The sequence below is a fragment of the Microtus pennsylvanicus genome, chromosome 18 (assembly GCF_037038515.1).
Source record: "Microtus pennsylvanicus isolate mMicPen1 chromosome 18, mMicPen1.hap1, whole genome shotgun sequence".
Lineage (NCBI taxonomy): Eukaryota > Metazoa > Chordata > Mammalia > Rodentia > Cricetidae > Microtus > Microtus pennsylvanicus.
The window spans coordinates 3,036,821-3,057,846 of NC_134596.1; the positions used below are offsets into that span (position 1 = coordinate 3,036,821).

Here is a 21,026-nt window from a genome sequence, read left to right on the forward strand (position 1 = left end):
AGTTAGCACCGCACGGCCAACACTGCATCTACGCAGGCATCTCCCTGAGAACCGTGGTCCGGTCAGCACCGCACGGCTGACACTGCATCTACGCAGGGCATCTGAGAACCGTGGTCCAGTTAGCACCGCACGGCTAACACTGCATCTACGCAGGGCATCTGAGAACCGTGGTCCGGTTAGCACCGCACGGCTAACACTGCATCTACGCAGGCATCTCCCTGAGAACCGTGGTCTGGTCAGCACCGCACGGCCAACACTGCATCTACGCAGGGCATCTGAGAACCGTGGTCCAGTTAGCACCGCACGGCTAACACTGCATCTACGCAGGGCATCTGAGAACCGTGGTCCGGTCAGCACCGCACGGCCAACACTGCATCTACGCAGGGCATCTGAGAACCGTGGTCCGGTCAGCACCGCACGGCCAACACTGCATCTACGCAGGGCATCTGAGAACCGTGGTCCGGTCAGCACCGCACGGCCAACACTGCATCTACGCAGGGCATCTGAGAACCGTGGTCTGGTCAGCACCGCACGGCTAACACTGCATCTACGCAGGGCATCTGAGAACCGTGGTCCGGTTAGCACCGCACGGCTAACACTGCATCTACGCAGGGCATCTGAGAACCGTGGTCCGGTCAGCACCGCACGGCCAACACTGCATCTACGCAGGGCATCTGAGAACCGTGGTCCGGTCAGCACCGCACGGCTAACACTGCATCTACGCAGGGCATCTGAGAACCGTGGTCCGGTCAGCACCGCACGGCCAACACTGCATCTACGCAGGGCATCTGAGAACCGTGGTCCGGTCAGCACCGCACGGCTAACACTGCATCTACGCAGGCATCTGAGAACCGTGGTCCGGTTAGCACCGCACGGCTAACACTGCATCTACGCAGGGCATCTGAGAACCGTGGTGTTTTTCTTACTGTGGTTTTGAGCTTCTCGCCACCCTGCAGCACTTACAGGGCAGGACTTCCTGCCTGGCCTTCCTCTGTGGTCTCCAGGCTGCTGGGAACGCCCTCAGATTTCCACCAACACACTTGTCCAAACGCCCGAGACCTTCCTAACGCTGTGGCCTTGAGTCCAGTTCCTCGTGTTGCAGTGACCACAACCATAAAATTATTTTTGTTTGGACTTCATAACTGTAACGTTACTAATCATAATGTAAACATCTGATACGTAGATATCTAATATTCGACCCCTGTAAAAGGGTTGTTCGATCCCAAAGGGGTCACGACGCGATACCTTCCTGCAGGCCTCAGCCCAGCCACCAGCACAGCCTCCTTGGGCACAGCATTCTCACCCCACCCCAGACAGACAGACAGACATACTAGAGGACCCCAGCAAAGGCTTTTATTGCTCCCAGGTAGTGGGCAGTACAGGTCAGCCTGTGTGATTGAGGCTCAGATTGGGGTGGGCCAGGGTGTGGGCCCAAGGCCTGTGCTGGGAGATGGTTTCAGTGGCAGTCACTTGAGTGCCTGAGTGTCCGGGGCAGATGGGGGCTCCAGCCGCGGGGGCCAGGGTCTCACGGAGAGAAGGTGATTCAGTGGGTCCCTGAGAGCCCAAGAACCAGGGACACCAGAGCTGAGTCTGTGCCCTGGAGGTTGGCTGCAGTGACCCCTCAACTGCCCCCATGGAGTCCTGGGGTCACAGGGCTGAGCAGACCTAGGATCAGAGTTCATCGTGGTGTCTTGTCAGGTCCTCCCCGTAGTTGGTGGCCTGGCTGCCCACAAACATGTTCCAGTTGCTCAGGATCTCAGCTTTGCTCAGACGGCCATCCTGGGGGTCAGGGGTTCACATGGACACTGCCCACTCAAAGTGTCCTCAGGGTCCTACCTCGGCCTTGTTCTCCTCTGGGCCTCAGTCCCTGTCTGTTTTCTCTCTCTCCCTCTCTTTCAGGGTGTGCCTATGTCTCTCTCTCTGGCTCTCACCCTCTCTTTCTGGGTGTGTCTGTTTCTGGCTCTCTCTGGCTCTCTCCTCCTCTCTCTGTGCTTCAGGACCCTTTTGAGTTCCTGCAGTGGCCCAAGCTCACTAAAATCTGGAAACAAGAACGAAATATAGCCGGGCGATGGTGGCGCACGCCTTTAATCCCAGCACTCGGGAGGCAGAGGCAGGCGGATCTCTGTGAGTTCGAGACCAGCCTGGTCTACAAGAGCTAGTTCCAGGACAGGCTCCAAAGCCACAGAGAAACCCTGTCTCGAAAAACCAAAAAAAAAAAAAAAAAAAAAAAAAAAGAACGAAATATAGAAATAGAAATACAGACACAGAAGATTAGAACATAGAGGCTTAGGATAGAGGAAGAGAGACACATAAAGCTGTAAACTAAGTAAACTACCAACAATTTTCTCAGAGGATCAAGGATCAGTCATTCACAGTGAGCTATTTTCTCAGATGCTTAGGAAGCCTCCATCAGCCTAGGTCATTTCATTTAACAACTGGCTGTTCTATTTACAAGGCCGGAGCTTCTCTCTGCAAACTGAGAGTAGTGTCCTGGCCATCGCTGACGAAGGACAGATAGGAGACAGAGATGCGAGACCTCTGGGTTAGGCACTGTCTCTGTTATAGGAAACTGGCACTGTTAAAGGGGAGGCACCTGGAGGAACCGGGAGAGACAGAGGACACGGTGCAAACACCTGGTTTGACCAATGAGCTCTGAGAATGGAGGCTGTAAAGTAAGGCAGTTTGTATCCGAGTTTCACCTGGAGAAAGTGTGAAGGACTTTCTGCTATCTTCTAAGTTCCCAGCCTAAGAACCAGTTAATTCTAATTTGTTAACCTTCTGGTCTGACTAGCAGCCCCTTTTCTGACTAATTGCTAAAGACACCTGTTTTCTTGCAGTTAGTGACTTTCGCTGTAATCTACTCAGAAACATATTTCATGATAGTTGCCTAGTTACCCACTGATGTTAGAACCCACTCCCCTCCTTAGGGTCTCCATTGGCTGACCCGTGGTGGCGGGTTCAGAAACTGGCCTTTGGCCACAGTCTAACAAACACCATCTCTGGCTGTGGTCTCAGCTAGCTCATACGCTTCTGTGCCCCCACGGTGTTTGGTTTTTTATTTTTAAGTTTGCTTCTGGTTTTCTGGGATCTGGTCTCAGGAATAAAGTTTGCTTTCGGTTTACTAGACTTGGGGTTCCCATCTTTGCGCAACCCCCTGGACCCAACACTCACCTTGTCTGTGTCACTCTCATGCAGCAGGTGGTTGGCCTCCACGAGGGGCTGGTCCTGGGACGGAGGCAGCACCCAGTAACCGACTTCACTGCCGTCCAGCTTCCCATCCTTGTTCAGATCCCGGAAGTCCCGGAACTGCTGCCGTTCCGTCTGCACCCAGGCAGGTTCCTCCTCCCCAGGCACCTCAGAGTACAGGTCCGCTGAGGGGAGAGGGTGGGGCAGATAAGGTCAGGGGCATCCCAAGAGCCACCTTTCTACCCTCTCTCCCCAAACTCCCCACCCGCACGGCCACACCCTCAGGCCACCAGATCCCTAAGCCTGACATCTTCCACCTGTCAAATTTGTTTGGGAGATAAAACACATTATTTAAAAAGATTTGGAAAGAAAAACAGAAAAAGATAAAGCATCCATTCCGTACAAATGTTATAAGCACACGGTTAAGCAAACACATCTCCTGTGCATATTTGATGCATGAACCATTTCATGTGTGAACCTTGCAAACGCCAAAGCCTCCATGCAAGGGGCTGAACATGGCTCAGCTGGTAGCAAGCACAGAGCTCTGGGGTCCGTGCCCAGAACTGTAGAAACAGGGCATGACTGCGCATATGCCTGTGATCCCAGCCCCGTGTAGGTGGGAGAGTGGGGACAGGAGTCCTCTTCTTGTCATAGCAAGTTCAAGACCAGCCTGAGTTACGGGAGACCCTCTCTCAAAAAGCAAAACAAACAAAACAAAAAAAGAAAAATCAAATTTTATCTTCAATAGCACTTTCTGGAATGAACTAGTTTGGTGCCTAGGACAGGACTGCAGCAGGCCTTAGCAGGTGTGCAGGTTCACAGGTGTGCAGGTTAGCAGGTGTGCAGGTTAGCAGATGTGAAGGTTAGCAGGTGTGCAGGTTAACAGGTGTGCAGGTTAGCAGGTGTGAAGGTTAGCAGCTGTGCAGGTTAACAGGTGTGTAGGTTAGCAGGTATGAAGGTTAGCAGTTGTGAAGGTTAGCAGGTGTACAGGTTGGAAAACTTCAAACAGCCCCAAGTAGGACAACTGGAGACACAATGTTTGTATGGAAACAAGACTAATCTCGAGCCTGGTACAACAACACCAGGCTGTCCCCCAGAGGACATCTGTCGCGGTGCCCAGTGAATTCTCCTGGGCTGGTCAGGCAGGAGAATCTGCCTGACATAAGCGGAGTGATGAAGACAGGCCTCAGGCAGGAACAGGGCTTGCTCACCGATGTATTCCTCCACCTGGACGTAGCCGTCTTTGTTCCTGTCAAGGTCCTCCAGGGTCTCCTGGAAAAGGCATTCGGAGGAAGTCAGTGTATCTGCTTTTGACCTGGGGACTTTGAATGCGACAGGGATGGGCATGTGTCTAGGGGAAGGCAGTCAGGAAAGCTTTCTGTCCAACCTTGCCAGCTTTGTCTGTCTTGTTTTACAAGACAGACCCTCACTGTGTAGTTCTGGCCGTCAAAATCACTTTTTAGACCAAGCTGGCTTTGAACTCAGAGTCCCACCTGCCTCTGCCTCTTGAGGCTCATGAATTATGTATTTTTAAAGATTTAAAATTTTTTTTATGTGTTTTACCTGCATACCCTGTACCGTGTGCATGCAGAGCCCCTGCAGAGCTGGAGTCGGGGTGGAGGGGGGGCCTTGCGCAGGAACAGCAAGGGCTCCTAACCAGAGCCGTCTTTCCATTGGCCATGCTTTCATACAGACGCCCATCGTATCTACTCTTCGTGTTATCTGTCCTAATTAAAAGCCTTGTTTCTGGGTCTGGTGTGGCGGCTCGCGCCTTTGATGCCAGCAGTTGGGAGGCAGAGGCAAGCAAATCTCTTGAGAGTTTGAGGCCAGCCTGGTCTATAAAATGAGTTCCAGGGTAGACAGGACTACACTGAGAAATCCTGTCTCGAAAAAACCAAAAAATGGCTCTGTACCCCACTTTTACATTCAAGCTCACTCAGTAAAAGATGATAAAGGCAAGTATTGAAGGTGTGGCTCACAGTAAAACACCTACCCAGAATCCCCCAGTGAGGGACTGGGGGTGTGGCTCAGCAATAAAACACCTACCCAGAATCCCCCAGTGAGGGCTGGGGCAAGGCTCAGAGGTACAGCATATTTCATGACCATACCACAAAATGATTTTAGGATCTAAGGAGACAGTGCAGTTGACAAACTAAAGCCACACAATCACGAGGCCTGAGCTGGATGACACAAGACAGGCCTGGTAGCACACACTTATAAACCCCGGACGCCTTTAATTCCAGACTCAGGAGGCAGAGGCAGGTGGATCTCTGTGAGTTTGAGGCCAGCCTGGTCTACAAGAGCTAGTTCCAGGACAGGCTCCAAAGCTACAGAAAAATCCTGTCTCAAAAAAAAAAAAAAAAAAAAAAAAAACAAAAACAAAAACTGGCTGTCTCTGTCTGGGTGGTGATTGCACACGCCTTTAACCTCAGCACTTGAGAGACAGGCAGGAAGATTTTTGTGAGTTCAAGGCCAGCCAGGTTTACAAAGAGAGTTCTAGGGCAGCCAAAACTGTCACAGAGAAACCTGTCTCAAAAACAAAACAAAAGCAACTGTCTTCTTACAAAGACCTGGGTTCAGCTGCCAGCACCCACAGTGGGGAGTTCACAAACAACTATAATTTCAGGTCCAGGCGGCCACACCTTAGCTTAGCACCTGCATGTTTGCCTAGGGCCCAGCCACAGTTGGGGTTCACCTGAGGGTCTTCTAAGGATGTGGTTGTCTGGGCACAGGCCAGGGACTGGACACCCGATGACAAGTGGACATGGGAGAGGCTGCTGTGCCCACAGCTATGTCGGTGGCCTGGGGTTCATGTAAAAGAATGGAGACCTAGGACAGGTTTGGGAAGCAGGTGTTCTGCAACCTCACTCACTGCAACCACAATGTCCCGCATATGGGGGAACTCCTCGGGGTGCAGAAAGGCTGTCAGCTCTTCCCGGGTAGCCATGGAGTCCCCATCCTGGTCGGCCACCCGGAATCGCCGCTCATCCCGAGCCAGCATCTTCTTGTAGGTCTCAGCATCCTCCACATCATGAAATTCCTCGCCTGGGGAAAGACAGATGATAGATGTGGGTGAGGGGCATGGTCACAGAGGTGGCCCGGTGGCTTAGGAAACAACAGAAGGACCCAGAAGTCAGCTGCGTGCCTAGCCCACACGCTGGTAACCCTTCTGCCTTCCCTTCTCGGCACAGGCCGAGGAGGACCGCTACCCAGGAATGCTGGTGAATTTTATGTCAGCTTGACATAGGTTAGAGTATCTGAGAGATGGGAAGACCAGCTGAGAAGATTCCCTAGGCAGGCTGCATGCAGAGCTGCTCAGCCTCCCCAGTGCAGTTCCTCATGCTGTGGTCACCCCAGCCTGAAAATTCTTTTTGTTGCTACTTCATAACTGTAATTTTGCTGCTGTTATGAATTGTAATGTAAATATCGGATATGCAGGATAGCTGACGTGTGACTCCCAACAGGGTCACAACTCACAGGCTGCGAATCACTGCTTAGAGCATTTTCTTAATGAGTGATTGATGTGGGAGGCCTGGTCTACTGCGGGTGGGGCCACCACTGGGCTTGTGGTCCTGGGTGTGGTGGTGCTCGCCTTTAATCCCAACACTCAAGAGGCAGAGGCAGGCGGATCTCTGAGCTTGAGGCCAGCCGGGCCTACAGAGCCAGTTCCATCCAGGATGGCCAGGGTTACCCAAAGAAACCCTGTCTGGAAAAAAAACAAACATGCCGGGAGGTGGTGGCGCACGCCTTTAATCCCAGCACTCAAGAGGCAGAGGCAGGCGGATCTCTGTGAGTTCGAGACCAGCCTGGTCTACAAGAGCTAGTTCCAGGACAGGCTCCAAAACCACAGAGAAACCCTGTCTCGGAAAAAAAAAAAAAAAAAAAAACAAAACAAAACAAAAGAAGAAAGCAGACCAAACAAGCCATGGGAGCACAGTAAGGAGCACTCCCCCATGGCCTCTGCAGCAGCTCCTGCCTCCAGTTACCCGCCCTATCTGGGTCCCTGCCCTGACTTCCTTCATGCACAGTGGTGTGGATGTGGAAGTCAAATAAACGTTCTCCTCGCCAACTTGCTTTCGGTCATGGTGTTTCATCACAGCGATAGTAATCTTTTTTTTTTTTTTTTGTTTTGTTTTTTTTTTTTTCGAGACAGGGTTTCTCTGTGGCTTTGGAGCCTGTCCTGGAACTAGTTCTATAGACCAGGCTGGTCTCGAACTCACAGAGATCCACCTGCCTCTGCTTCCCGAGTATAGTATAGGACACCAGGGCTGCTTAGAGAGACTGTCTCAAAAGGAAAACAGAGATCAGGGGTCAGGACTACAGCATATGGAAGGAAAATGTTCTGGGCAGGGATGTGGAGTCTCCAGCCAGCTTGTCACACAGGTTGGATCTCACAAGGGAGAGCAAGCTAGATCAGAAATGGAGGAGAGGTATCAGTGATAACGTCGGTCTTAAAAGAGGGCAAAGGTGAGGTGGGCATACCAGGCTCATAGTGGCCGTACGTGGCATTGCGCAACTCCTCCCAACCCACACGCCCGTCGCGGTCCGTGTCGTAGGTGTGCCAGGCTGCGCTCACCGAGTCGCGGATGTGCCGCTGTTGTGTGTGCGCGATCCACGAACGGAGCTCGGCTAAGGACACCCAGCCATCGTTGTCCCCAGCGAGATCCATGCGGTCCACGATCCGACTGCGAAGGGGACGAGGCACATATGCAGGCACAGAACACTATACATAATAAATAAATAAATCTAAAAAGAAGACTGAAAATTCTGCACAGCACCCACAGGTGAACCCAGAAGAGGCATTGCCTGTGTTCTGTTTCTAGTGTTTCTTGTTTTGTTTTTGAAAGAGGGTGTCACTATGTAGCCCTGGTTAGCCTGAAACTCACTGCATAGGCCAGGCTGGCCCTGAACTCACAGATTTGTCTCCCAGGTGCTGGGATTAAACTGTGTGCCAGCCCAGGATCAGGAGGAGTGTAGGTAGGTCTCGTCCACTCCAGGTCTTTGCCCGCCCTGACTATATCCCTCAGAGACAGTGTCACACACATCTGGAATGGCAGCCAGATGAAATGGGATGGACATTTAATCTCTGCACCGGACCCTCTTTGCCTAGTGGATGAGCGCCTGGCTCAAACAAAGGGCACACTCTACTCTAGCCCCGTCCCAAAACTCTACCCAGACCTCAACCACAGCTGGACTGAGCTGGAGTAAGGACAGCGAGTCCGGTCTCTTGACTGCACCCCAGTTTCAGAGTGCCAGATCTCTATTAACCCTGAGGCTCCACCTCTTGCCATCTCAGGGCCCACTCCTCTCTCAGGCAGCCTGTGGACTCAAGCTCTGCCCACTTCCCTAGATGGACACATCAATTTTGGGCTCCTCCCTCCCCAGCTCAGCCCTGCCACTTCCAATGCCACTTCTTGCCCAGTTTAAAAGGAGTAATTCATTAGCCGGACATGGTGCAGACCCTTTTAGTCCCAGCACTCAGGATGCAAAAGCACGCGAATCTCTGCATTTTAGACCAGTCTGGTCTACATAGTGAGTTCCAGGCCAGCCATAGTACTCACTGAGATCCTATCTCAAAGTAATGAAAACAATAATTAAAAAGCATGTATACATGGAGTGGTCTTCTTGTCCCCTGGGTCATGCTAATTGTGTCCTCCAGCTTGAGTCACGACTCCATCCCTCTCAGTCCAACCTGAATTCTGAGCTTGGACTCTCAAATTTTTTCAGACTCTTTCAAGAGTTGGTGACCCGTTTAGAAGCTAAGAGGGTCAGAACAGGGATGTCCAGACGGAGGAAGTAGCGGGGAAACTCAGGTGTTGGTGAGACGGGTCCACCGCAGCCTCAGGTTTAATTCTGTCTTTTCCCAGGAGGCGAGTACCACAGTTGTGTCCAGTCTCCTGCCTCTGACCTTTTCAGTGAGCTCAATTCTCCCCGACTTCCCACCTCGGCCCGGCTCCCCCCATTCCTACCCGAGTCGGGCCTGGCTTTCCTCTGGGCTGAGTTGGTCGAATTCCTTGGCCACGTCTCTTCCCAGGAACGCCTCGTGGTCATACTGGAAATTTCCGTGGGCGTCATCGTGGGGGGCGTCGCTCAGGGGGGCTCCCTGATGCACCCTCGCCTGGCCATGAGGTCCGGCGTCAGGGGATGGCTTCCCCAGGGCCCACCACCTCAGCAGCAAGAGAAGCAACAGAAGCGACCGTCGCCACATCATTGGTCGCTGGGGAGGGGTGAGGATCAGGGGTCAGCGGATCACATGGGGAAAAAAATCCAAATCAGACATTAGTGTGGGGTGAACTTCAAAGTTAGGGGAGTTGCTTAAGGCAGGGCAGATATAAGCAAGCTACAGAAAGTTTGGGGCTTAAGAAAAGTCGGCAAAAAGAATAGGAAATTTGAAGGTAAAACCGCCTATGGGGGTAGAATCCGTGCCTCGGAAGAGTCCCAGAGGAGAAAGGGGGTATTTCAGTTGAGACGTGGCACACGCCCCACGCAAAGTTCAGGGCATGCTGGTGACTGAGGGTATCATGCAGGGTCCTCTGTGTGTCCCGCCCCGACCGAGACCGTAACCCCGAAAACCCCTCCCGGGCTAGCTCCCCACCCTCCCCCCGGTTACCAGGCCTGGGTTCGCTCCCCAAGATGAACTCGGCTTTCGCGCAAAGATGCCCAACCTGGCGCGGCGCCAGTCAAGCTCCGTCCCCGGCAGCCCAGAGGCCCCCGCCCTCCGACCAATGACGGCGCCGGAGGCCCTCAGGGGCGGAGCCAATGGGCGCCAAAGTTGCCCCTGGAGCCCCTCGCCACGTTGAGCGCTAGCCTGGAGGGCGTGGTGGTCGATAAGGCAGATTTGAACTACAACTCCCAGGAGGCTTATGGGAAGTCGGCACAGCTACCTCCATTGACTCTGGTCCCAGAGGATTAGGGGAAGTGTATTTCTTTTAACCGTTTCTCGGATTGTTTTAAGAAAAGAGGAGATCAGACTTGGTGGCTCGTGCCTTTAATTACAGCACTTGGGAGGCAGAAGCAGGTTGACTTCTTATTACTTTTTGTTTGTTTGTTTGTTTGTTTTTGTTTTTCGAGACAGGGTTTCTCTATGTAGCTTTGGAGTTCCTGTTCTGGAACTAGCTCTTGTAGACCAGGCTGACCTCGAACTCACAGAGATCTGTCTCTGCCTCCCAAGCGCTGGGATTAAAGGCTTCCACCTAGGTAGCAGACTGAAGAGTTCGGGACTATCCTGGTATATATAGCAAGTTCCAGGAGAGCGACGACTACATAGAGAGACCCTATCTCAGAAAGAAAGAAAGAAAGAGAGAGAGAGAGAGAGAGAGAGAGAGAGAGAGAGAGAGAGAGAGAGAGAGAGAGAGAGAGAGCTGAATTCCTTGAAAGCTTGACAGTGTAGGTATCATATACGTTCTAAAACCTCACAACTCAGTGTATAAAGTGGAGAGGCTCTACCACGGCAACCAGGAGGAGTCTGATTTTTCCCAAACTCATTCTGTTATCCCCACGGCCTGAAACTTGAGAATAACGGTGCACACACAGATTTGGGCCCAAATTTATGTGGAAATGGAAAAGAGCCATGTATATTAGGAGGGGAAACTGAGGCAGGCCACAAAAGGACGGGGTCCACAAGGAGGACGTCTGTCCCAGGGCTCCCTCGGGAGGCTCAGAGATGCCAAGAGTTCAGGAGGTCACACAGCACCAAATGCTGCAATGGGTATTGGCGGCCCTGGTTGGCATCAGGAAGTGGCTGGGAAGGCATTTGCACCGTGAGGGTCAGTCTCAGGGGGCAAGTTGCCACCGGGCAGCAGGTCACCCGAGTCATCGCCGTTGAGGGAAAGCCATGGGGCTAAGAGAGAAGAACAGAAGTCAGAATCTGTAACCAAGGTAGCACCTGCCCCCCACACCATGAGGGCCCCTCTCTGGTCTCTGTCCCATCTCTTCCCTCCTGCCTTTCTCTCTGGTCTTTGTCACCCCCCCTCCCCTTCCTCCCACGCACCTGGCAGCCCACTGCGCATCCTGTTCCACAGCAGCACGCCCCCTGCAGCAGCCACTAGGACCACCAAGAAACCAAGAATGATTCCGACCACAGGCACAGAAGATCTGACCGGTGAACCTGCACCCAGAAAGTGTTATGAAGACGGGGAAAGAAGCAGCTGATGGGTCCCACAGAAGGCCCCCCCCTCGCCAGCATGTCTGAGGGTGGGGGTGTGCAGAGGAAGTCCCTGGGCCCCACGTTCCCACACTGGATATAAGAACCAGCCACAGTGGAGCTGGAGAGATGGCTCAGCTGTTAAGAGCGCTGGCTCCTCTTCCAGAGGACCCGGGTTCAGTTCCCAGCACCCATATCCAATGCCAGGAGAGCTGACGAAAATCCAGGTCGACAAGATGGCTCAGTGAGCAGAAACATTTGCCTTCGCTGTAACTGAGTTTGATTCCAGGGCGGAAGGAGAGAACTGACTCCCACAGGCTGTCCTCTGACCTCACAAGTGTGCCACGACACAGGAACTCCTCTACAGCTCCTTCCCACATAAAATGTAGGGAAATCAATGTACATGCATACGCTGGGATCAGAGTGGTACACTGCCACCGCCTGCCTAACCAGGAACACAGCCACACTGCTAGCGGGCTAGGGTAGAGCCCAGCTGAGGAAAGAGCGGAACTAAAGAGGTGAGGGCCAGTTGCAGCAAGATGCTGAGCAGCAAAGGTGGACGTCAGAAGCCATGAAGCCCACCAACAGCAAGATGGGAGATGGTCGGACTCTGGAGGTCCAGCCCAGGGTTAATGCAGTCAGGAGACAGAAGAAGCCAGACGTGGAGGCTGGAGGGACAGCCTCACCTAGGTCCACGGTGAGAGGTTGCAGCAGCCCCTCGTGTTCCACCTCACACTGGTAATGATGTTCATCTCCTCTTTTGACCTCCAGCAATGACCAGGCATGGAAGGAGCCGTCACCATTGGGGCCGATGCTGCTGTTCCCAGTGCCTGCAGCCAGCCCACTCCTCAGGAATCGGAGCTTCAGCTCAGGTGGGTAAAAGGAGAAGGCAGCACAGGTCAGTATGGAGGAGCCCGAGTTGGAGTCACTAGGACGGGCCTTCAGGCGCATGGAGGGTGGTTCTGTGGGGACACGGGATGAGCCAGCAGTCAGCTGAGCTGTGACCCCTCAAGGGCATGCACAGACACCCACTCTGACCCCACCAGGACGCCCCTTCTTCCCCTCCCACCCTTGCTCTGGTGTGTATGTGGCTATGCAGGGGTGGAGGCCAGAGCTCCAGAGCAGCTGCCCTCCTCCTCTGCTCCTGCCTTTCCCCTTTATTTCCACTCTCTGTGGAAGGGTGTTTTTTGGCATGTGTGTCTGTGTACCACGTGCACACAGTGCCCACAGAGGCCAGAAACGGACATCAGATCCCCTAGAACTGGAGTTACAGATTGCTGCGAGCTACCAGGTGGATGCTGGGAATCAAATTCAGGTCTCATGAATAGCAAGTGCAGCGCTGGAGAGGCGAGTGCTGGAGAGATGGCTCAGTGGTTAAGAGCACTGGCTGCTCTTCCAGAGGTTCTGAGTTCAATTCCTAGCAACCCCATGGTGTCCGACGGCCATCTAAATGAGATCTGGTGCCCTCTGTGGGCGTGCATGTTTACATACATAAATAAATCTTTAAAAGAAAAAAAGTGTGAGGCCAGCCTGGGTTACACAAGACCCTCCCTGAATCAACAGCAATAAACCCCCCTAGCAATAAACCTCCCTACACAAAGTGAAAGTCCATGGGGATTTGAGAACCCAGCAGGGCTTGCTGGGCAGAGGCATTCCCTCCATCCAGGGTGGGTCTGTTTGGGTCCCCAGCAGCAGGTACTCAGCAGAAAATAAGCTGACAGTTTCTTAGGAAGAGGAAGCCAGGCAGCTTCCCTGAAAGAGGGGCCTCACTGGCAGCTGGTGAGACCTGGGGCACCATCAGCTCTGCCACAGAAGACCGGACCTAGGTCAGCAGTTCTGTGTCCTGCCGGATTGCTATTGTTTTCTAGGGAAGATGACTTCCTGTGGGTGGTGCTGAGTGAGGAACACCCATGTTCCTTCTGTTTTCCAGGGTTGACTGAGAGTCAGCCCAGCCTTGGCTTCTGCTTAACAGGAAAAAGGAAGCCTTTTAACCACCAGAGACACTAAGCCGGGAGGCCTGTGAGCCTGGCGGCCAGGTGGCTGAGGCAGAGGGATCACAGGTTCAAGGCTTAAACCACGGAGTGAGTTCAAAACTAGCCTGGTGACTGGGCAGTGGTGGTGCATGTCTTTAATCCCAGCACTTAGGAGGCAGAGGCAGGGGGATCTCTATGAATTCCAGGCCAGCTTGGTCTACAGAGCAAATTCAAAGACAGCTAGGGCTACACAGAGAAACCTTGTCTCAAAAAAAAATTCTTTTAAAGTAAAATTTTAAGAGGTGTGCTGGGTGGCAGAGCTAGAATTGCCTATTGAGGATGGCTCTGTGGTGGAGCCCGCTGCCTGGTAAGTATGGAAGGAAGGGAACACAGCCTGGTGACAGAGGCTATTATGAGAAACAAACCGCATATAGACAGAAAGGATCAACTGTAGCAGCCATGTGAACAAGGTGGTTACACTGTATTCCTGTCTTCTTGGTCATGGCTGGCTCAGAAATCCCCCTGCCCTGCCTCTGGAATGCATGGACCACCACACTAAGCCACCAGGGCGTTTCCTGGCTAAATGAGCCCAGGGGCTGAACAAAAGACTCAGCAGGCAAAAGTCGTGGCTGCTCATGCAGAGGACGTGGGTTCAATCCCCAGCACCACCTCATGGTAGGTAACTCATAGCCATCTCTATCCAAGTCCAGGAGATCTGATGCCCTCTTCTATCCTATGTAAGCACTCGTGGTGCACAGAGGCAAAACACACACACAAATAAAAAATAAAAATAATTATTCCTTTTTTCTAAAATGAACCCAGCCATCTCTCTTGTGGGCACTTATCCAAAAGTTGAAATCTAGGTCCCATAGAAATACTGGCTCCTATAGACATTGCAGCACCTCCCAGAACAGCCAATAACATAGACACCTAAACACCCAGCAGCCAATAACATAGACACCCTAAACACCCAGCAGCCAATAACACAGACACCCTAAACACCCAGCAGCAGACATAACACAGACACCTAAACACCCAGCAGACATAACACAGACGCCTAAACACCCAGCAGACATAACACAGACACCTAAACACCCAGCAGACATAACATAGACGCCCTAAACACCCAGCAGACATAACATAGACACCTAAACACCCAGCAGACATAACATAGACGCCCTAAACACCCAGCAGACATAACACAGACACCTAAACACCCAGCAGACATAACATAGACACCCTAAACACCCAGCAGACATAACATAGACACCTAAACACCCGGCAGACATAACATAGACACCCTAAACACCCAGCAGACATAACATAGACACCTAAACACCCAGCAGACATAACATAGACACCTAAACACCCAGCAGACATAACATAGACGCCCTAAACACCCAGCAGACATAACATAGACACCTAAACACCCAGCAGACATATAACATAGACACCTAAACACCCGGCAGACATAACATAGACACCTAAACACCCAGCAGACATAACACAGACACCTAAACACCCAGCAGACATAACATAGACGCCCTAAACACCCAGCAGACATAACATAGGCACCTAAACACCCAGCAGACATAACATAGACACCTAAACACCCAGCAGACATAACACAGACACCTAAACACCCAGCAGACATAACATAGACACCTAAACACCCAGCAGACATAACATAGACACCTAAACACCCAGCAGCAGACATAACATAGACGCCCTAAACACCCAGCAGACATAACATAGACACCTAAACACCCAGCAGCAGACATAACATAGACGCCCTAAACACCCAGCAGACATAACACAGGCACCTAAACACCCAGCAGACATAACATAGACGCCCTAAACACCCAGCAGACATAACATAGACACCTAAACACCCAGCAGCAGACATAACATAGACACTCTAAACACCCAGCAGACATAACACAGACGAATGAGGAGGGGGACGCAGGTCCAGTCACAATTCCTCCAGCTGGGGAGACGGCTCAGCGGGTAAGAGCGCTTACTGCACAAGCAAGAGGACCTAAGTTCCAATCCTCAGCACTTCGCAACTGCGACCCTGTCACTGGGGGTGGGGGGAGGGCTTGGCTGGTTGCCAGTGCACCTCCAGGTTCAGTAAGAGAATCCATGTCAAATGAATAAGACGGAGCATGATCGAGGAGGACACTTCTGTCCTGGCCTCTGTGCATGTGGACAGGTGCACACACCCTACACACATGTGCCCACCCCACACACGTGTGCACACACCACACACATGTGCCCACCCCACACACGTGTGCACACACCACACACATGTGCACACACACCACACACATGTGCCCACCCCACACACGTGTGTGTGCACACACCACACACATGTGCCCACCCCCACACGTGTGCACACACCACACACATGTGCACACACACCACACACATGTGCCCACCCCACACACGTGTGCACACCCCACACACGTTTGCACACACCACACACATGTGCACACACCACACACACACACACACACACACAAAATAATAAATAAATGAATGTAAGTTCAAAGAATGTTTTATAAACCTAAAAGATGGCTGAGCAGTGTTGGCGCACGCCTTTGATCCCAGCACTCGGGAGGCAGAAGCAGGTGGAACTCGGTGAGATCAAGACCAGCCTGGTTTAGAGAGTGAGTTCCAGACAGCCAGGGCTACACAGAGAAACCCTGTCTCAAGAAAACACAACAACAAACCCTAAAAGATGGAAGACAGGTAGGGCTCAGTGGCAGAGTTCTTGCCCGGACAGAGACAGGGTCTGATTTCCATCAAAGTCAACGAAGTGAGACATAGAATAAAAACCAAAAGGGGTTGAGGCTGGCTGCAGGGTTCAGAGTGCTTGCTGCTCTCCCAGAGGACCTGAGTTCGGTTCCCAGCACCCACACTGGGCATGTCATAACTACGTCTAAGTCCAGCTACGTGGACATAGAGCCTCTTCTGGCCCTGAGGAGCGGCTGCACTCATGCACACAGATGCACAAGTACCCGTATGAAAAATAAGATGTCTATGCTTTGTTTTTATTATGTACACATGTATGTGTCCACACGAGGACAGTGACGTGGGGCTTGGCACTGGAGTTGTGGGTGGCTATGTGCTGCCTGATGTGGGTTCTGGGACCTGAACTCGGGTCCTCCGCAAGATCACTATGTGGTCTTAATTACCGAGTCATGTCCAGCCCTAAGAAAAAGGTGGAATGTCCTCAGACCAAGATGGCTGTGCTCTGGGCTCCACGCCCATGCGCACACACGTACCCAAATCCAGATGGGATGAAACCTCGGTGGAAAATGACAAAACTTCTCCACATTCAGTTTGTTAGAAAGGAAAGCAAGAGGGAGCCGACCTGTACATAGACTTAAAGCTGTAAAACCCTCCGAACACACAGAGAGACCTAGTCACCCTGGGCTGGGAATGACTTCCCAGACACAAACAAAAGCACAGCCCTCCAGAGAGAAAAGAGATGAATGAAAAGGTCCCACTGGCTGCTCTTCCAGAGGTCTCAAGTTCAAGTCTCGGCAACCACATGGCATCTCACAATCACCTGTAAGGGGATCTGATGCCCTCCTCTGGACCGCGGGCATACATACAGACACAAAGACAGCACTCATACGCATAAACAAATAAACCTTCAAAACAAGAAAATGTTCTGCTTTCTGAAGATATCTTTAAAAGAACAAAAGAAAAACGGTGGAGGGTGTGTGTTTGAAACACTTATCCAGGGGCTGGAGAGACGGCTCAGCGGTTAAGAGCACTGACTGCTCTTCCAGAGGACCTGGGTTCGATTCCCAGCACCCACATGGCAGCTCACAACTGTCTGAAAATGCAGTTCCATGAGATCTGACACCTTCACACCAATGAACATAAAGTTAAATAAATAAATCATTGAAACACTTATCTGGTGATGGGTTGGGTCCATAATATAAAAAGGAACTCTCAGAAGTTAACAAGAAGAAAAAGACATGGAAAATCCTAGCACTTGGAAGGCTGAGACCAAAAGGACGGAAAGTTTGAGGTTATCTGGTCTCTAAACACAGCACCAACAACAACAAAGAAAAGAGAAGAGAAGAGAAAAGAAAGAAAAGAAAAGGAAAGAAAAGTAGCCGGACATGGTGGCACACCCTTCAGTCCCAGCACTCAGGAGACAGAGGCTGGCGGTTCACTGTGAGTTCAAGGCCAATTAGTTGGGTGAGGCAGCACACTTCTGACAACCAGCACTTGGAAGAAGGCAGGAGGATCATGCTACATAGTGACTAGGCTGAGCTACATGAGTCCTAGTCTTAAACAGTTCCTGCACTGAGCAGGAGGACCCGGAGCGGGCAGGAGATGGCTCACCCTTCCACTCCAGGTACTGAAGGCCCCTCTCCAGGTGGCCTAGCAGCCGCTGAGGACAAGAAGTCAGCAGGAACTCGCTCTCCATCTTGGCCACCTCAGGCTGCTTCAGCCACAGATTGCCGATGATCTCTGTCTCAGGCCACTCCCCAGTCCAGTTGCGGATGCTTGGGTCAAACGCCATGAACTCCTCACCATTGAGGGCAAACACAGCCGTGGGCAATGAGGAATTGTCGGGGGCCAGTTCACAGCCCAGCAGGCCCTGCAGTGTGAAGTTACCTAGACGCCAAGACGCAGGTGAGCAGGCTGAGGGCAAGGGCAGCCTTCCTGTGGCCTCCTCCCTCAGACTCAGGGCTCACGCCCCAGCCTCCTCCCTCAGACCTAGAGGCTCAGACCCAGCCCTCACACTTATTCCTAGGGCTTCAGACCTCACCCTCTCCTTCAGACCTAGGGCTCCAACCTCCTTCCTCAACCCAGCCTCCTTCCTCAGTCCCAGGCCACCCCACCTTGAGGCACATGGGTTGCCAGGGTTTTGATGGCATCTAGGAAGAGCTGTTCTTTGCTTTTCAGATCCACAGTCTCCTTCTCCCAATACCAGGACATTTGGCTTTCCCACATCCAGGCACCGCAGGCCTCAGCCTCCTGCCGCAGGCTGTTGTAGCTCAGATACTGCTGAGGGCCCAGCCAGCCTGTGGCCCAGAAGGAGGGAACCCCCTTGGATGGGTTGGACACAGCTGTGAGGTGGTACAGCAGTGGGGGCCGGGTCTCTGTGCAGAGGAAAGAGGGGGAGGTAGTAAGGCGTGGGTTACACCCCACTGAGATGCACAGTGAAAAACTCAACTCGGTCTGAGCGGCAGTGGTCTTACGGAGAGAGGGGAAAACAGACCCAGGAGGGAGAGAGACGGGTGGACAGAAACAGAGACCCAGAAAAGGAGCAACAGATACCCCACTCCTGTCATGTGTATTTGACTCAAAAGCTGAGGAAAGATGTCTACAGTGAGATTTCCAGGAGGGTCACAGGAAAAGCTGTTTCATTCTCTCTCTCTTTTTTGGTTCATCGATACAGGGTTTCTCTGTGTAGTCCTGGCTGTCCTGGAACTCACTTCGTAGTCCAGACTGTCCTCAGACTCACAGAGATCCGCCTGCCTCTGCCTCCAGAGTGCTGGTATTAAAGGCGCGCGCCACAGCCTCCCAGCTTGGCTCGTTATCTCTTTTCTACTCTCTGGCTCTCCTCCCAACCTCTGCGCTTACTCCAGATCCAGGTGGCCTCTTACCTGCACCCCAGGTCCGAGGCAGGAGGACCAACAAGAGGCTGAGGACCCAGGGCTGGGGCATCCCCATCCTGACTGGGCGACCTGAAGTGGGAGGGACACGTGACTCCTCTGGACCCAGCCTTGCTGATTCTTCACAAGGTCCCCGTAGACTCTGCATAGACCAGGACACTGGGTGGTGGGATGAGGACCCAGTCCAAGATGACAGGAGTGCCCGCTCTTGTGTGAACTTTCACCTCCTCATTTGATCCACTTTAGTTAATTAATTACAGAACTAGATAGACCAAAATTTGTCTCAGACTTCTGCTATTTCCTTTTCTCCGCCCTCAGATCTAAAGCTCCAGGCCCTATCCTCTTCCCTCATGCCCAGAGGTTCAGACCTCACCCCATACCACAGACCCAGGGGTCCAGTTGCATGAATTCCTCCCTCAGACCCAAAAATCTACGCCCAGCCTTCCTCCCTCAGGCTCAAGTGCCCAAGTTCCTGCTCTCCTCCCTCAGGCCCTAGCCCCTTCTCTATCCCTCAGGAGTCCAGGCCCCAGCCTCCTCCCTCAGACCCAGGTTCCAGGCCCCAGCCTCCTCCCTCAGACCCAGGGTTCAGGCCCCAGCCTCCTCCCTCAGACCCAGGAGTCCAGGCCCCAGCCTCCTCTCTCAGACCCAGAGGTACAGGCCCCAGCCTCCTCCCTCAGACCCTGGAGTGTTGGCCCCTCAAACCTAGGAACCCAGGCCTCGGCCTCCTCCTCCGACCCTCAGCCTGGGCCAGTATGGCTCGCAGAAGCCTGCTTCCCTCTTTGCCTGCAGCTTGCGGAGCCTCTGCCTGGAGCCCCTGGTTTTCTTACATCCTGTCAGTACACAGAACTGTGGAACTCTGAGGGCATCCAGCTCCACCCCCTAGCTGCTAGGCACGCCCCTGGGCCTCTGCCCAGCCTCTCTAGAACCTCCTTCTACTTTACTGGTATTTTGGTTGGAAGTCTTCTGGGGCAATAGCCGGTTAGCCTGCCTCCCCTGAACAGCTTCCATGTTTAGGGTTTTCCTCGTGGACTCGCAGGCTTGGAAAGGCCTGCACGAGGCCTGTTGCTTTAAGACTCCCCAGGATTTGTAGGCTGGGGGTGTGGCTCAGTCACAGAGTGGTTGCCTAAGGCCCCAGGTTTGGCTACAGCCCTCTTCCAGCTGTAGTCTGCTCGCTTTACTTTCCTGTGAACCCCTGAGGCAGCCCGGGCCGCTTGCAGACTTTCTCTGTGCACAGAACTTTCTATAAGGCCGTGTCCCACCCTGCTGCCCACCTAAGATCTTGCCAGGACACAGAAATACGGACACTAGTCGGCAGGCTGACAGGCAGACAGACAGTTAAGTAGAAGGGGGATTGGCGGTAGCCTGTGCTTGTAATCCCAGCACTCAGGAGGCCAGGAGTTCAAGGCCAACCTGGGCTAACCAAGTGCACAGACAGGTGCAGAGGGAGGCTGAGTGAGCCATGAGTGGTTGGCTGGTGGGTCAACTTCTTATCTCCAGGAACACCAGGCAAGAACGTGGGGCACATGCATACGTGCAGGCAGAAATAAAATAAATAGGTCTAAGAAAGTTGTGTTAAGGGAGAGTAGAAAGTCAACCAGGCTGCTGTCTTGACCTCCTCTCCAAATGGTTTGTATTCTGTGTGTTTAAAGGGGTGGGGGCAAGACGAACTCACACAGCCCAGGCTGACCGGAAACTCCCAATCCTCCTGCCTCCAGGCCTCGCATGGGCTAGGAAGATAGCTAGTCAGTGTTTGCCTTGCAAGTGTGGGGACTGCAGCTGCAGTCTTTTCCTGATCCTGAGCGGTCATGTAAAAAGCTGGCTCTGTGCCTAGAGAGACGGCTCGGTGATGGTGGCGGCGGCACACGCACACTTTTAACCCCAGGACTTGGGAGGCAGAAGCAGGAGGATCTCTGTGAGTTCAAGACCAGCCTGGTTTACAGAGTGAGTTTCAGGACAGCCAAGGCTACACAGAGCAACCCTGTCTCAACCCCTCCCTCCAAAAGAGTTCCCAGCATCCACATGGATGCTCACAACCACCTGTATGCCAGCTACAGGAGAGCTGACGCCCTCTTCTGGCCT

At 52.7% G+C, this 21,026-nt stretch overlaps 2 protein-coding genes across 4 annotated transcripts; both read right to left on the bottom strand.

Moving 5' to 3' along the window:
- Nucleotides 1-1,328: 1,328 nt before the first annotated feature.
- On the bottom strand, nucleotides 1,329-10,014 carry Rcn3 (reticulocalbin 3). 2 transcript variants are annotated; one of them, XM_075953304.1, is made up of 7 exons: nucleotides 9,797-10,014; nucleotides 9,156-9,403; nucleotides 7,669-7,871; nucleotides 6,059-6,231; nucleotides 4,398-4,458; nucleotides 3,172-3,371; nucleotides 1,329-1,779 (listed from the first exon to the last, which is right to left on the bottom strand). In XM_075953304.1, exons 2-7 carry the CDS (start codon nucleotides 9,395-9,397, stop codon nucleotides 1,672-1,674), a joined length of 987 nt encoding a protein of 328 aa, XP_075809419.1. In that variant the 5' UTR covers nucleotides 9,398-9,403; nucleotides 9,797-10,014; the 3' UTR covers nucleotides 1,329-1,671. The 2 variants fall into 2 exon arrangements, with proteins under 2 accessions (XP_075809419.1, XP_075809420.1); XM_075953305.1 differs by having other exon boundaries at nucleotides 1,538-1,779; nucleotides 6,050-6,231; nucleotides 9,797-9,977.
- A 706-nt stretch (nucleotides 10,015-10,720) lies between these two features.
- On the bottom strand, nucleotides 10,721-19,805 carry Fcgrt (Fc gamma receptor and transporter). Of its 2 annotated transcripts, none has more exons than XM_075953303.1 (7): nucleotides 19,650-19,805; nucleotides 18,939-19,019; nucleotides 18,171-18,431; nucleotides 17,668-17,943; nucleotides 12,016-12,291; nucleotides 11,177-11,293; nucleotides 10,721-11,026 (listed from the first exon to the last, which is right to left on the bottom strand). In XM_075953303.1, the coding sequence occupies exons 2-7, from the start codon at nucleotides 19,003-19,005 to the stop codon at nucleotides 10,917-10,919; spliced, it is 1,107 nt and encodes a 368-aa protein (XP_075809418.1). In that variant the 5' UTR covers nucleotides 19,006-19,019; nucleotides 19,650-19,805; the 3' UTR covers nucleotides 10,721-10,916. The 2 variants fall into 2 exon arrangements, with proteins under 2 accessions (XP_075809418.1, XP_075809417.1); XM_075953302.1 differs by having other exon boundaries at nucleotides 18,939-19,209.
- Nucleotides 19,806-21,026: the final 1,221 nt, after the last annotated feature.